The sequence below is a fragment of the Pagrus major genome, chromosome 3 (genome assembly GCF_040436345.1).
Source record: "Pagrus major chromosome 3, Pma_NU_1.0".
Lineage (NCBI taxonomy): Eukaryota > Metazoa > Chordata > Actinopteri > Spariformes > Sparidae > Pagrus > Pagrus major.
This window is the reverse complement of record NC_133217.1, coordinates 7,033,924-7,050,302: the sequence shown is the minus strand read 5'-3', so window position 1 is coordinate 7,050,302 and position 16,379 is coordinate 7,033,924. Positions and strand designations below refer to the sequence as shown.

Here is a 16,379-nt window from a genome sequence, read left to right as displayed (position 1 = left end):
CAAACAATTCAAACTCTTGATGTACTCTAGAAACGCCACAGGCATAAAGGAACATAACAAAAGTTTTTTTTTTTTTTTCTCATTTCTATTCATTTATGTTTCATTTATTTATGAGGTCTGCATTGTTACCAAGTAGTGATATGGTTTTGCAGCTGTATGAGCTTCGACTTTGGGTTTTTTATTTTTCCTGTTCTCTTGTGCCCATTTGGTTTAGACTAGACCAGTATCAGCGCCGCGACTGATGCTCTTATCGTGCTGTAAGAGGTAGAGTGAGACTTGTTTGCCACCGAGGAATTTGTAGCAAAACACACGTAGAGGAGGGAAGAAAGAAAAAAATAGAGCTTCTCAAAGAATCATTGAGTGATAATGTTCGTCTTTTCACCTTTTTTTTTTTTTTAAACCCAGGTTTTGCCCTGATAACGATGAACACACGTTATTTGTTGTATACTTTCAAATACACTAGTGTTAAAACAGCTCGGCTGTTTCTTCACAGCTTCTGAGGAGTCGCTAGTAGGGTGTCAGACACCTTTTTGGATTGTTTAACCCTTTAGAGTCAAGAAAATGCAGGTGTGTGTTTTATTTAGACGAGAAGGGAGAGATGAGGAAGTACAGAGGGAGCAAACGGCCCGGAAACTTTGCGGGCCTCCACTTGTTCCTTGAGGTCAGAATTTGTAACGCGCTTCTGTGTAGCACCAAGGTGTTTGGGGTGAAGAGCCTTTGTGTGCGTCAGGGTAAGTGCTCTCTTACTGCGAACGAGAGGTTTGTTTGATTTACATCGAAGGTTTACAACAAAGCTGCTTCTGATTATCCATCCCAACAGCAAAATAATTTGATATAAATAATTAAAAAGCAACTGCAAATGTTATCAGCGTGAAAGCCCCGTCTCACATTCACCTCTTTAAGAATAAAGAACGTAACTGCTTAAAGCTGAAACGGGCACTTAATCCGACATTTGTGTAATGAGAAAATGTACAAACAGGATCAAAAAATAACCTCAAAAACTTGTCTTCAAAAAGAAGTCATCAGTGTTCATGTCACATTAGTTATTATTGCTCCGGTTAGAATGTAACACTGCTGCGAAACGTCCGTTATGTCTAATTCACACCTTCTCATTCCACAATGTAAGATGAGTGCCGTTGGTTTCCAGAAAAGGATCAAAATAAGGGATTTTTATGCCACTGAAGTTGGTTTTTGCTCCGTGAACGTGTGAAATGAAACCTGCAGAAATAAATAACCAAATATTCCGTGTGAACAAACCTCTTTTGAAAATCGTTTAAATCAGGGTTTTGGTCCTTGGTGTCAGTCTTTGGCTGTTTTTGGTGTTTTTTTTTTTTTTTGTTTATCTCTTGTGTTAATACTGTGTGTTACCTGGTGCTTTGCAGTGTTAAAGCTGTCAATCGGAGTCTACACCTCTGCATTTGGAAAGTTAGTTTGTTAGAATATTTTTTTTGTATTTTTTTGTACTTTTTTTGGTCGTTTTTTCAGTTTTTTCTAAAAAATAACAAATATTTAACAAACGTTCAGTAATGTGCATGCACTGTCTGTAACTATTCAAAAAGAAATGTTATGGCCGCTTTTTGTTAGCATGTTGAGACGACAAAAAGAAAAGTGGGTTTTGGTGATTTTACATTTTTCCATCTGCCCCCCCCCCCATCCCAAAGAATGTAAAAACAGGTAATGCTATCACTACATACAAAATGGTTGATGAGTTATGGCTCTATACCGACAACACAAGTATGCTGAAAAGAAGCATGCCGAAATAACCTCTGTGACAGTGCAAATACATTTATGTATGTCCCTTGTACAAAACAATTAGCATTCCGCGCAACATGCTAGTTCTCAGAAAAGATCTGGGTCGGACTCAAGTAGCAGCTCTGAGATATAGCTTGTGTCTTTTCTTGAGGACGAAGGGAAGTAAAACTCATAGAACTACGAGGGATTCTACCACCTACACACAGAATAGAAAAGCAGCTCGGGAAAAAGATAACACTTCTTTTTTTTTTATCTCTTTTTGCACCAGCTAGAGAGAGAGAGAGAGAGAGAGAGAGAGAGAGAGAGAGAGAGAGAGAGTTATGAAGGACTTAAGAGTTGTGACCGGTTGAAGTACTATGCATTGTCACAATTGTCCAACACATATACAATAAATAACCATCGGTGACACCACAGGACAGAAGTCTTAAACACCATGACAGCTACAGAAAAAGAATCAGAACATGAAGAAAGATGAAAATGTTTGTCAGAGTTGAGACAGGAGGGGAGCGTCTGGGGCGCAGAATGAGCTTCCTACTGAGTTCTGTAGGTTTTCAGCTCTGAGTGCTGCTGTCTTGGTGATTTGACAGTCTCACTGGCAGGACGATGACTTCTCTTCCTGTTTGAGAGCTTCTGTAGCCCACCGAGCATGGACGTGCGGATTGCAGTCAGTACATCCTCCACATGTGCAGTGGGCAAAGTTTTGTATCTTGTCCAAGAATTCTTCCTTTTACATCCTTCGGGGAGACGGATTTGTATTTCCCAGCCCACTGACCTGGATATTATTACAAGTGAGAGGGAAATAACATTGGTTGAACAGCTGGCTCCGCTTGCAATCTGCTGCACATCTGCCCATTTCATGGGGGTCTGTGGGCCAGAGATTCAGTCCATCTCTCCTCTCTCCAGGCAGCAAACTTGTTTATCTATCCATCCGTTAGTGTGTCTCTCAGGGTATTTAAATCTAATATCTTTCTTTACAGAGAGTATTGATGACGTCAGTCGTTCTGCTAGCTAGGATATGTTCCCTTGGTAATCTGTTTGGTGAATGAGGTTGTCTAGTCTCATGTCCCAGGTACAGGAAGGATAGAAGCATAAATTCAAGGATGGAAAATAAAAACACTTAATAAAAAGGGGGAGGTCAGATATACTTGTCTCGAGTTCACGGCTATCTCTGCTCAGTCTCTTAGTATTTACAGGAGAAAATAAGATAAGCTACAATGACAACAACATTAACAACAACACGCACGACGACAAACAGACAACAAGAATAGCAAGTGTAACGATAAAAGGATGTCAATATTTAAATTCATTCATTCAAAACAAAGAATATCTTTGTGTTTCTTTAAAGTCATGGCAAGTCAATATGACCTGATTATGGACCTCCGCCTCCTCCTTCTATGACTACGCTGCAAGATAGACAGAAGCATTGCCATCTTTTCCTGTTAGCCACTTTAGCTTAGTATCTTTGCAAGGCAATGTAGACAGTCATGCTGTTTGTGGGAGCTGAGGGCTGGCTGTTAAGCCCCGGAGGCATTTTTGCCTCCATCCTCCGTTTGAGTCTCTTAGCGCGGTGTGCCATCCAGGGCAGAGGAGGACGGGGTGCTGGGGGTGGAGGAGCGAGGGGTTGCAGCAGGCGGGGTGGCAGCCGGACTCCCGGTTCCGCTGCTCGGGGTGCAGGCGGAGGAGCTGATGGGGGCAGGGGTCTCTGACCCAGGGACGCTTCCCTGCTGCTGGCTGGCTTGCTGCTGCTGAGCCTGGAGGGTTTGACCGCAGACATGATGGTGCTTCTCCCAGTCCTTATGCTGGCAGAAGGAGCCGCAGTAGCGCGCCGTGTTGCAGCCGCTGCACGTCTCACTGGCTTTGCGGCCACAGTTCCAGCAGCTCTGACAGACAGAGAGTGAAAAAAATAAACTCACACACAATAATACAGCAGAAGGATTTACAATCAAGGCTGTTGACCTTTGGATACACATGTTAACCATTGACTAGCTGCTTATTAGAATGCATATTTGTAGCATATTGGCTACATTTATACATGCTTTAAAATGAGAAAAAGCCCAATGTGCTACTAATATGCATGCTAATAAGCACCTAGTTCATGGTGAATATGTGTACACTAATATAAAGTGTTACCAAAATGACAATAAGGACACCTTGTTTTCTTTATTTTATGGCTCTGCTCACACAAGAGCTGTTTATGACATCATCACGCCACATGAAACAGAGAACTGTTGAACACGACGTGAAGATTGGCAACAGATATCAACGAACCAGTCTGCACATTAACAGAACTAGTGTCTGCTTTCACAACACTTAAGCTTAAAACAAACCGCAGATGGATCAAAAGCCCATCTATGATTACACACAGGGCCTCTTATCTATATCAGAAACCACAGGCAGAGCGTGTCCGGGCGGCTGTGTATCCACAGGAAACAGGAGAACAAGGTTACAAACTGTTTCTGAAAGTTCTCCTCTGGGGCGCTTCGCTCTCATAAACATCACTCCTGCAATTAATGACAGATGTGAGCCATATTTCTCTCACACTTAACTGATTAAACATCGAGGCCTCCAATGGTGATTAGCAAATGAAAGCCCAGTCACTTATTTCCTGTGAGCTGAACTAGCAGCACCTTTCTAAGTGGAAAATAAAGAGGAAGGAGGAAAGCTTGATGGACCTTGCTTTTACTCCCACTCCCACTATCTCCTGACTACTGATATCTTTAAGATTATGTGCAATGATTTGCTTTTACTTATACACTAATAAAATAAAACAGATCTTATCATCTGTGCCATTTGGGAGTCAGTAGAACAGCTGGCAACAAAAGCATAGACAAAGTGACAACAAAGAAAGACTATCAAACAAGAGGTTGGTGAAATCAGTTTTCCGTGATGTGTTTGACAGATTGAGGGAACCCCTCTTGACACTCTGAATCGTCTGTGCATACCTCGCTGGAGTCCTCCTGTTGGTTGATAATGGAGAGAGCGTCCTCGGCCGCCTGCCGCTTGGCCTCGGCTACCGTACGCTCCATCTTGGCCCGCTCGCTGCTGATCATCTCGTGAGCCTTGCGCTCAGCCTCCGACACGGCCTTCTGCAGCTCTGTCATGGCCTGTCGCTTCACCTCATTCACTGCCTCTTCTGGAAAGAGTGTGGAGACAGAGGAAGTCAAGCCTCCCGTACCTGCAATATAATGTGTATTATATCACCCTGTCGTTGAAAGTTTATTCACACAGTATACTGCTCAGACAAACAGTTACCATTTCTGAATGTAAACATCTCTCACAAAAAGGGAAGGAACTTAGCATAAGAAAAACATTAATTTCATTATCATTATCTTTTATGTATAGCGGTGATTCCCTTATGTATTATGTATTTACATGGAATAAGCAGGGGGTGGGGTGTCATATTACACAACACACCGTAAAAGGGCATGCTAATCATGTAGCAACATGGTCATGCAGCAGAAGCTCAGCTAAAAGCACATCATAACCATTTTTACTTGAACACAACACAATTCCAACCAAGCAAAAGCAACAAAAAACAGTTGAATACCCATAGTAAAATGTAAAATATATTAAATAAGCTTTATTGGCCGAAACATGAGTCTAAATCTAAAAAAAAAAAAAAAAATCTCTGCTACACTTTATGAGCATCAGCCCTGACAGAAGGGACGTTCAGCTGTTGTGCTTTCTAGAGGTTTTAGGCTGCAATTGCTTCGTTCCAAGGGGATTTTAACTCCACAACTGCAAAGTTTTGTGAGGCGGGAATTTCATATCGTATTTATGCTGTGTTCCAACCCAGTGAAATCTTAATTTTTCATATAGACCTTGTAGTTGCAGATAAAGACATTATTCATTTTGGGGAAGTAATTTTTCCGAGAATTCCGTTTTCAAAGGTAAAAGCTGTTTCATCAGCAAAATTTGCATCACATCTGAAGACAGAAACCATTACCGTCCAACTGATTTACTGATTTATAAACTGCATGTGAGGAAAAAATCAGAGAGAAGTAATTTTTTTGTTGCTCTGCAGAAAATGAGAATCAACTCCCGTGGCAGAATAAATTCACTCAGCTTTTACAGTTATTAGCTTTTGTTACTCCGAGATCAGCTGCATATACAGAAGTGATTTTTAAGTGTGATGAATATAGGAGAGTGAGGCACTTTACCTCAGATGCATTGGTTGCTTTCATTTAATTATTAAGGCATTACGGAAGTAATATTTACCAATATTCCTTTTGCAAATCCTAATCTAATTACTACATTCTTGTGGGACTGCGGCACCTTTAATCAGCGACAGTGGCTCCTCAAATGCATCAATGTGAGACGTTTTAATTTAAAAAGTTGAAATGATCTCATCTGAAGGCGTGCAAACCAAACATATCTTTTCTTTTTAATGCGAAAAATATCCTCGAGACAGCAGCACGAGCCAATTAATCCCAGGTAATCACTCAGAAAACCTGCTTTAGCTGGAGCAACGTGTTATTTTATACTTGTTTTGTGGAGTGAATAACCTTGCCGCACGGGTGTTAAGCGGTGGAATTCCGACTAAACGTCAAAGCAAAAGGGGGGCTTTTTTGTTTGCTCCCATCAAGCCTGAAACTTGACTAATTGTGTATGCAAATCAGGCAATTTATATTTAAATTATGCATTTCCATTGTGATCCCAGAGGCCCATGTGGTGAGGGGAAGTGGGAAACCGGTAGGACACCGTGCAAGGTGCTTGAATATTTATCACCAACTGTAAACATTTTGCCCATTTCAAACAGATGTATTCACTGCTGCACTCCATTGTGTTAAAAATCCTATTTTGCAATCCTCCCTGGGTCACATTCAGATCAGCCGCTCCTCAGCCAGAATATATACGACTGTGTAAGGATGCCAGAAATACTGAGAAGAATGCAGAGAGAATAAAATAGTTGGCACCATTTATCCTACAGACAAAAGATAGATACAGCTTTATGCTTTACTTTACTTCACTTCCTTTATACACTTGTGTTACAAATGTAAAATCTGTTTTCAATATCAGACAGCTTTTATAAAGACGGAGACATTTTCTCTCCATCCAGATTGAGCAACATCTTTAAAACCAGGGTGGTTTTGCCTTTAACCCACTGTGCTGCCTTAAGTCATGGAAATTGCCCCGGTGCCATGTGATATATGCCTTGTGCATGGAATTGTGATTACACACCAAATGCTTTAGATGGAAGATCGATCAAAGCTGGTGAGGGGAGGAGAGTACTGCAGAGCAGGCTGAGTCCCGATGGTGATACTCAATTCAATTTAAATGCATATTACTTGTTCTGAGTATCTCACGCATCATGCTTGGTCAAGCAAGGGGACAATTTCTTTTCTCCAAGGGGCTTAAAAAGCAGATATACGGTATCACTGACGGCGAATACAAAATGGATTCCTCAAGCGTTGAACCCTCGGCGGAAAATTCTTTCAGTCTGTTCAGGACAGCGATAATGGTGATTGCAGCTGCGCTCATGACTTTAAAGAATGCTGTTTGTGTACTCTAAAAATTTAATGGCAACTAATGAAAGCTGTTAAAGCCACAAATTTGTTTCAATACTTGATCTTAACTGGCTCCACAAACTTCCCTCAACATTTTTACAACACTTTCGTTAAATAAAATAGCTGCAATGTCTGTCGCTGAGGGGATTACCAAAGCGCCGAGAGCAAAAAGATACCAAGTCTTGCTACTGTACTTTTAACAGCAGAACCACTGGACCAGCTGCAAAAGCTACTTATGTCCCTTATTTGACTGGAGCAGTAAAATTGTTTTACGACCTGACATCATATTTGGAGCGCGTGGAGTGTGCGGTGGTGAGACTCTTATTTTTTTAACTTCCTACTGTATCAAGTATAAATGATTTTCTAAGCGCAGTTTGACATATTAATTCAAGTCTATCGGGACAGGAAGTTGCAGACAGCAGCCTACATCGGGATGAGAGGGAAGAATGGGGTTTAAAGGAGCGCCTCTCATCCACTTCCAGCCCTGACTCATCTGGCCTTGATTTCTGCAGAGCAAAGTGTCTTAAAAACCGCAGCGTGATAAAGAGAAAGCGAGAGAAAGTATGAGAGTAGGCTCACCAGCTTTCTTCCAGATTTCTTCAGGGACGTAGCCAGACACAGGCCGGTGCAGCAGCTCCCTGTGAATTTCTGGGGAGGCACAAACAAACAGCCCCGGTAATCAGAAATCAGCCAATGTTTTGCTCATGATAGTGCGAAAGATTATAGAACAAATCAGCATTTTGTTGGAAACTGTTGGGTACTTTTTTTTCCCCCACCAAGAGGTTTAAAGGGGCAATACAGGAGAATTTTGGTTTAAAACCTTCAAAAATTAACTAAAATATTCAACAAAATGTGATGAACTAAGAGTTTTGAAGTTATGTTAAAGAGATGTCTACTGAAGTTAGCATGCTAACCAGCTAGCCCCAGCCCTGAAAACCTCTTTCTCCTAGCGGTCCAAAGCTCCTGTGCCTCCTTGTCTGGCTAGCTGCACGGCTAACCGAGCTAACAAACTAAGTCATGGATGTATATGAAGAATACAGGTATAACATAGGAGGTATAGGCGAGTGGCAGCATGTATAAAATTAACAGCAGAGGACCTAGAATTGAACCCTGAGGAACTATTCACGTATTCACTGTGAGCCTTACTGGGCATTAAAGTTCTGGAGAAAATAAACTTTGATTTAAACACAAACAACAATGGAAACAATGGAACAATGGAAAATTTCAGATCAGTTAATAATATTTAATTATAGGGCTTGGATTTGGGCTTCTTTGATAGTAGTTTGAAAACTACAGATTCGGAGGAGGGAAACATTGCAAGGAAGTCATTACTTTTGTTACATTTCAAGAAATATGTTGGGAAGAGGATCAAGAGAGGTGATGGATTTAATATTTTATACATTTATGATAATATATAAGGACAAAGAAAAGACTAATGTTAGTGGAGAAACCAGTGGCGACAGTCTTACAATAAAAACAGAACTAAGAGGCCTTGAAATGGAAACATTGACGCAATCTAGTAAATTTACTGGAACATGGCTTTCAGCAGCCTTGTAAACATACATATACTAATTGATTTGCCACTATTATCCTTTAATACCTCTAATACATGAACAGTACGTGTGATCCCCCACCTGATGACGCATTCTCCTGTGCCGCCGGGCTCTGCTGCCTCGACTGCCCACTAGTGGCTCCCTTCTTCAGCTCCTCTGCGTCGCTGTATCGTCGGATCCAGTAGTTGAGCTCCTCGCGGTCGGCCTCCTGGCACCGCCGCAGTACTGTCAGTGAGCGCCTTGTCTTCTCCACCATGTCCATGATACAGTTGAGCAGCTGGGGGTGAGAGGGAGCGTGCAAGGCGCTGAGTTTACACATTGACACAGAGGGATTGATTTAAATTCAGCAAGGGTGTAGTGACGGAGGTCGGGGCTCTAAATTAAAGGCGACGTCTGTCATGTTATTTTAGTTAGTTCATCGTTATTGTGAAGTTTGGGAGCGAAACACAAGGCAGAACATTTTCACCCTTGATATATCGATCAGGGTTGTCAGGTCAGACCTCCCCGGTTGATGTTCACTTAATTACTTCAGTCAATAATACATTTGTGCCCACATTACTTGATTGGTTGATTAAACATCTAACTGTACGACACTAGATGTTCTGTCGTATATTAGGTTTGAATATGCAGAAAGTTACAGATTGCAGTTTTAAAGGAGCTGTAAGTGAACATACAAACAACAACTTATCAGTTTTTACATTGTATGTTTGTCACATTGCCAGCAAACATATTTACATGCAAACATACACATACACACCCATGTAAAAAAAGCCTTACTATAAGTCATGAAATCTTTAGTTAAATAGTGCACAAAACATAGAAAGGTCACTCTTATTTGTGGTCTAGCAGTTAACACACACAAATGATAAATAACAGAGTAACAAAGTCTGATATATAATAATTTAATATGACTGAAATAAGGTAGAAAGCTAATCCCTGTTACTTACAGAGAGACAGAACTGTAAAGTATAGTAATAAAAAAATGTTATTACTTTTCTTACATGGTCAAGGTGCTTCCACTCCTCCGCCCACTCTCTGTCCGTCAGCCTGTGGTCGATCACTTCCTCCTGCCTGGTCCCTGTATGCATGCCTGTAAGAAAGGAAGACAGATAGACGGAAAGGTAGAAAGATAAATAAAGGGAAGGTTAGTATGACGGAGGGGATCAATGTAACAATACTCCATCACTCCCTTACATTCACTTTGATCTATCTTTTATTTGGTCCCTGGTTGAAACTCTCTCTCCGTCCATTTCTTTCCCTCTTTTCTTCGCCGTCTCCATATCTCTCTCCCACCCCGAGGGCAGGACTCAAATGACTGAGCTTCCAGTCCAATAAACATCCATCACAGGGCGAGACGTGGTAAATGTCTCCCCTATTTTTAGAACTGAGCCGAAGTCGTCATTACAGCTTCATCAAAGCTCGGTCTGCGCCGAAAGATTTCTCCAAAATGAAGACGCCGTGTCTAAATGTGCTTCTGTTGTGCGCGCGTACATGTCACAGTGCATTCCTTCAGCCGGCCGTCAGGTTGCGGTGGCCTCGGCTGGATGGCCTTGTGGTCTGAGAGGCTGTTTGTCAGTCTGCTGTACCAACAAGCCTCCACCAAAGTGAAGTGGACACTGACTGAGTATCATTATTATTCAAATGATGGATCTCAGTGGTATATAAAGAGCTGAGAGGCCTTAGAAATGATGTAAAAATGATGTAACTCTTGAAACTGTTACCTTTGTGTATAAAAACCTCCTCATGTTTCTCTCGGTACTGTGCTTTGGGACTATTGGTTTGTGTCTCAAAATCCTAATGTATGGACACACTAGCTGTGTTTCGATTCCATCAACCGGTTCGGAGCAAAAAACTAGGCTACGCAAAGCATAGTTTCATCAGAAGATGGCGATATAGGCTACGTTATGCATGGCTGTAATAAAGAGTAGAAAAAGTAAAGGTCTTGAACCAGTGGATCCAACACTTCAAATCTGGATACAGCATTGGAGATGGTGCCCCGTTTATTCCAATGAAAGCTGCTCAAGTCGTTTTTTTAAAGCCTGGTGCTCTTTCTGGGGGATTGCTCGAACGCAGAACGAAACCAGTTGTTTGCCAACTGCCAATAAACCTCAAAGAAGAAGAAACAAAAAGTCGCCATCTATGAGCGATTGTGGGAATTCATCTGGAAACGAGAATCTTATGGGAACTTCTGGGAAGCTTCTTTTTCTTCTCTTGGAGTGGAAACGGTTGACCAGTCATTTGATTACATTTTTTTCTATTAACATTAACTCTTTCGAAAAAAAAAAACCTTGCGGAAGTATTTCCGGTGCATGCACACACACTTAAATACACCCTCCATCCTCCGCCATGTCCTCACCGATAGGTCTGGCTCTCTCCCGGATCTCCCGATGATTGGAGGCGGGGTGTCTGTAGGTGTCACGGTAGTGATGGGCGATGGCCATGTCGTCCAGCCTGTAGTGCTGCGGGGGGATCGGGCCCGGGTGGGGCAGGCCGTTGGGTTGGTAGGAGAGCCCATTGGATGGGCTGAAGCGCTGGGCGGGGCTTATGGTGCAGGGCCGCTTGCTAGGGTGAACATCCGGATGCAGGTTGCCATCTCGCTCGAAGCCGTTCTCTTTGGTTCTGGGTGGAGAGAGGAAGAAAGAGATGCACTTTGAGTTTGCCTTGTTCGTCAATTTCATTTGTTCATTTTTAACTAGTTCCAAGTAAAATAAGACTGAATATGAGACCAAATACGGCTGTGATGTTTGCTGTTGTTACCAGACTTCAACACATTCTTGTTACAGTGAATGCCTGGCATATAACAAAAGATCTCTTGAGGCACAGTGGATCAGTAGAAAAATGAAAATAAGAGAGAAGGAGAGAACACAGGCGCAAATCAGTGTGATGGTGATATCACACCATCTTTGTAAAAACGTCTGATTCAAAATGTGTTTTTACAGTTGTTACATACAAAAGCCAAACTTGAATCATGTCATGAGGATAACTCTTCCTCCTCTTTGTGCTGCAGTAAAGGCTCGAGTTGACCTGCTAACAGACTAAAGAACTGCAATGAAAGGCTGTTTTTCCAGGAATCATCCTGGAATTTACTGAAAACCTCCACACACACACACACACACACACACACACACACACACACACACACACACACACACACACACACATTGTACATACTCTCTCAAGTAGCATCCAGGGGATCAGGTGGATTTTTGTTCGCCTGCTTCCGAAGATTAATGCGCCCAGGTGTGATTGTGTGTGCGCACGCTTGCACATGTGTGTCTGTGTGTGTGTTCTCAGCTTTGTCAGTTCACAGTTAAATCTTGCCAACCCCCCCCCCCATCTGCAGTCCTCCACTTTCCTCTTCCTCTCTCCTCTTCCTCCCCATCTCTCTCTCCGATGAACAGATTGAACTTCTTAATGAGCTGTTTTTATGGGCTCCTAATGCTCATCCACAGCTCTCCATATGCTCTTTCCCTCCATCCGTCCGTCTCTGGCTGCCTCCCTCGACTCATCCATCCACCGCCCCCCCCAACCACTCTTATCTCCCCAGCCTTCCTGCTGCAACAATGTTTATATCTACAGGCACCGGAGCACACACGTTCACAGTCACCTATACAATGCACTGATGTGTGCACACATGATATAGCTACTGTAGATACATGCACAGCGAATATATGTGCCAATTTCAAGATTTAAGTTTTCAGAAATTATCAAAAAAAGCATCTCATATTGAAAAAATATTCATGTGCAAATTGTCAAATAGTGAATGAGAGATTTGGGGTTTTTTTGTACCTCAATTGAAAAAGGCCCATGCCTTCTATGTCACCATACTTGCACGTCTCCTTTCTTTTTGCCTCCTTCTTCAAGCGTTTATCTTCACTTGGCGTGTTTGGTAGTATAAGTAGTCAATAGCACTACTGGAATTGGTAGCTTACCCAGTTACGCCATTACTGGTGTCGGTACAAGAACAGGAGGATCCTATTTTCTGCATCTTACCTGAGTAGACAGGACCCCCTCTTTATGGAGTTCTCTGTTCTGATTGGATAAAGTCTGCAGGGATACCAGAAAATGTTTCTTTTCTCTTCTGCATGTGCAGGGGGAGGACATGGGTTACTGACCAAACACTCTGTAACAGTGATTACCGTTGGAATATAGCACTTATTTTAATAAGAACGTTGAGTTGAGCATGGCTTAGTTGTTTTCTATGCCGTTGATGGAATTCATGCTGTGAAAATCTGGTGAATTATACTTAATTTGCTATGCAAGCCATTAGAGTACAGGTACCAGTAATTTTGCACTCCCAGCTATTATTTAAATATCTGCTTTTGTTGGAGAATGTATGCTAGATACATTATACTGTATATGTACTGTATGTTTATTCTCATATTCATATATTCTTAGTCTGGTTCCTGCAGTCCGTGGTATTAATCAGGACGCATTGATGGTGCATTGTTGTCTGTAATTAAGGATTCCCATTCAAATTCCAATATTCCGATGCAGGGCTCCAATAATAGGGAATACAGAGCGGAGGTAAGCAGAAACCAGAGGTGCTTAGCCAGCCATATTGGTGCTGGAGCCTCATCTGTATGTGTTATCAGCCCATCTCCCTAGGCAGGCACACACACACACACACACACACACACACACACACACACACACACACACACACACACACACACACCCCAACATGTACAGAGGTGCACATACATGAACCATACTCACGCTTTCACACTGAATAGATACACACACACACACACACACACAAACATTCACACAATTTTTTTTCCACTGAATACAGATGCCTACTTACTTTTCCACATATTCTCCCTCACACACATTTACACGCACACCTTTTCCCCTAAGCTCACTCCCCCATGCACTAGACGGCCTGCAAATATGCAGGTATTACAGAAAAAGTCTGCCGATCCGACTGTTGGGGGAAAAGAGAGGTGAGAATTATTAATATTGCGTTTGGCATTTTTTGTCCCTCAGCAAATATAAAAAGTACATTTTCCTCTCCCCTACCTGTATTAAAATTTTTTAGACCCTCAGGAATTTATTTCAAAAGACCATGCACACATTGTGCTCGGAGCACAGGCACAAACACGAATGCTTACAAACTTCTGTCCAGGGGTTGGAAAATGCTGTATTTGTATGCATCTGTAACTGAACTTATTACTCTGTATAGTAAAATCCCTTTGTAAAATAATTAATTTAAATCTACATCTAGACTGTGACGTTATCTTTTAATTGTATTGCAGCTCTTCCGCATTAAATCATCTTTATGAATGCGCATGCTCGCCATTGGTCTGGATGGATTTTGCGCTTGTATCCGTTTCTGCTGGTTTGAGGGAAGGCTGCTGGAGAGAGGACTATAGGTTTTTACAGTGCTGTGTGTTCCTGGACGTCACGTCTCAATGCTTGTCCATTAGAGCAGGGAACATTGAGTCATTACCAAAGTCCGTGACAACAAATGGATGTAATGATTTGGCTGGGGGTACAGTATGCGGGGGGGTTGAACTGATGCAGAGAGAAGCACACACTGTGTATTTACACATCCACTCAAGCATGCATAGGTAACAAAAACATACACAGAATATTCATACACATTCATCGACACGTTCACACTTTCCATCAAGGCACAGCTGTCTTCCTTGGTTTTTTTCTATCCTCAAGATGTGTGTGTGTGTGTGTGTGTGTGTGTAGGTCTACTTCTCCCATCTCTTCCTCTCCTCAGTTCTGGCCCATTAAGAGCAGGAGCCTGGAGCTGAGATGTCCAACGGAGCACGTCATGAGGCCCAGTGGCGCACTGACAGACACTTCCCATACATACATTAACACATCACACTATTGCCTTGCATTGGCTCAGCTCGTGTCTGTGGAGTAATATTTGGGTTCACGGCCATGCAGGCAGACTCAAAGGGACTTATGCATGAGATCAAATAAAAGAGGAGCTGCTTCGGTGTTTGGAGCTGGTACATCATAATTCCCATGCTGGCAAAATAACATTCTGACTTTCTGATTCACCCACCTGTCTGGCGTCCTTCTCTTGCCGTTCTCATTGACGTCCAGCAGGAGCTCGGAGGAGTCCACTGGGGAGGTGGTGCTGGTGTCCAGGAGCAGCTGCTCGTGCTGGGCCAGGTACTGAGCGGGGTTCTGCTTGGCCAGCCTGGCACAGTGCAGCAGCTCTCTCTGAAGGAGCGGCAGGTTAGCCTGCAAGAGGAAACAGCCAGAGGAAAAGTGAAGTGACTGTTTAGTATGTTGTAGACAACACTGGCAAAAATATGAATACAAGTAATAGAAGAGGGGCCTTAAAGAGACAGGAGCTGAAACAGAGCGTTTCAGATACTCAGCACTGGACAATATGAGTTTTTTGAGCATTAAAGTATGTAAACCTATTCTAGTAGTAACACTAAATAAAAATATGCATCTGAAAAGGAGCATAATATGTCTCAGTATTCAAAGTCAACTTAAGCTCTTAAAAGGCAAAATATGCAGTCGGAATATACGAGTTCTGCTCGTGGCCTTGTGCAAAATGTAATACGTTGTTGATGATTCAGACTTCAACAAAAGACATTTCAACCAGACTGATGCATCCCTTTGATCTGAGACAAAATGTAAAGCTCTACAACATGTATTAGACGCTCAGCTTGTTTTCAGAAGAAAAACAACAAAAAGAAATGTGTTATCTCACAGAAAGCCCCAAATTCAAACCTGAAAAAAATATGAATTAATATTGTTATTACAAAAGCTTTTTCCTCAATCTTTTCATTCCAAAAACACCAATTTGAGGTAACAAATCCCATTTCTTCCATGTCTTCTAACCCCTGTTTGCTCATTACCACTGAACCACCAGCGCTTCCTGTGACCCAGACTGCATTAACACCCAAAAAATGTCTCCATGTCCATTTTATATAAAGAAACAGCAGCTATTTTCAATCTCTTTGACATAACAAGGGGGTCTGCTTTCTTGTGTGGTGTTACAGGGTCATGCAGGTATGTGCGCATTGACTTCAAAGACATCTGATGGGGTGCGTTTTGAAGCAAGAAGATGAAAGTGTTGCGTCAGGCAGGTTTCGGTACGAGAGTGGGGGCTATTTTGGCGAGGTACATCACAGGAGCCTTTGGAGGGGCCATCTTTGTAAGTTTTAGGTCTGTTAAGCTTTGTTTTGTCCTCAAGAAGATAATCTCTCTCTAAGTCTCTTGTTTTTTTTTTTTTTACTTTTCATATTCTTTTTTCCAGTTTTTTAATCTATAAGCTTTTATTCAGCCTCTCTTTATCCCACCCTACGTTAGCTGACGTGTATGCTTTAACCATCCCATCGTGTCCTTGACGAATGCTTACAGAAATAATAATCACAAAACACAACCCTGATTTTTTTTTTGTGGTATGTACAGTATGTTTTTATAATAATACAAAAATCCCTCTCCAGTAATTGGCTGTGGTTAAAAGAAATGCCAAGCGCTGGCCTTCGCTTTACCTGCCTGAGTTAATGGTCCGTTAATAGTTTATGATCGTAATTACCCTCTGAAAAAAGAGCGTAAAATAGATTGCTTTGACCCCGCCGAA

The 16,379-nt window shown here is 42.1% G+C and overlaps 1 protein-coding gene across 1 annotated transcript in view; it reads right to left on the bottom strand.

Moving 5' to 3' along the window:
• Positions 1-1,685: 1,685 nt before the first annotated feature.
• runx1t1 (RUNX1 partner transcriptional co-repressor 1) overlaps positions 1,686-16,379 on the bottom strand; it is a 59,032-nt gene continuing 44,338 nt past the window's right edge. The window contains exons 5-11 of the mRNA XM_073463150.1: positions 14,841-15,022; positions 11,169-11,431; positions 9,814-9,902; positions 8,894-9,089; positions 7,839-7,907; positions 4,695-4,885; positions 1,686-3,632 (exon numbers count right to left, since the gene is read on the bottom strand). Coding sequence (XP_073319251.1) covers positions 3,312-3,632; positions 4,695-4,885; positions 7,839-7,907; positions 8,894-9,089; positions 9,814-9,902; positions 11,169-11,431; positions 14,841-15,022 — 1,311 coding nt within the window. The 3' untranslated portion in view covers positions 1,686-3,311. The remainder of the gene's footprint in view (positions 3,633-4,694; positions 4,886-7,838; positions 7,908-8,893; positions 9,090-9,813; positions 9,903-11,168; positions 11,432-14,840; positions 15,023-16,379) is intronic.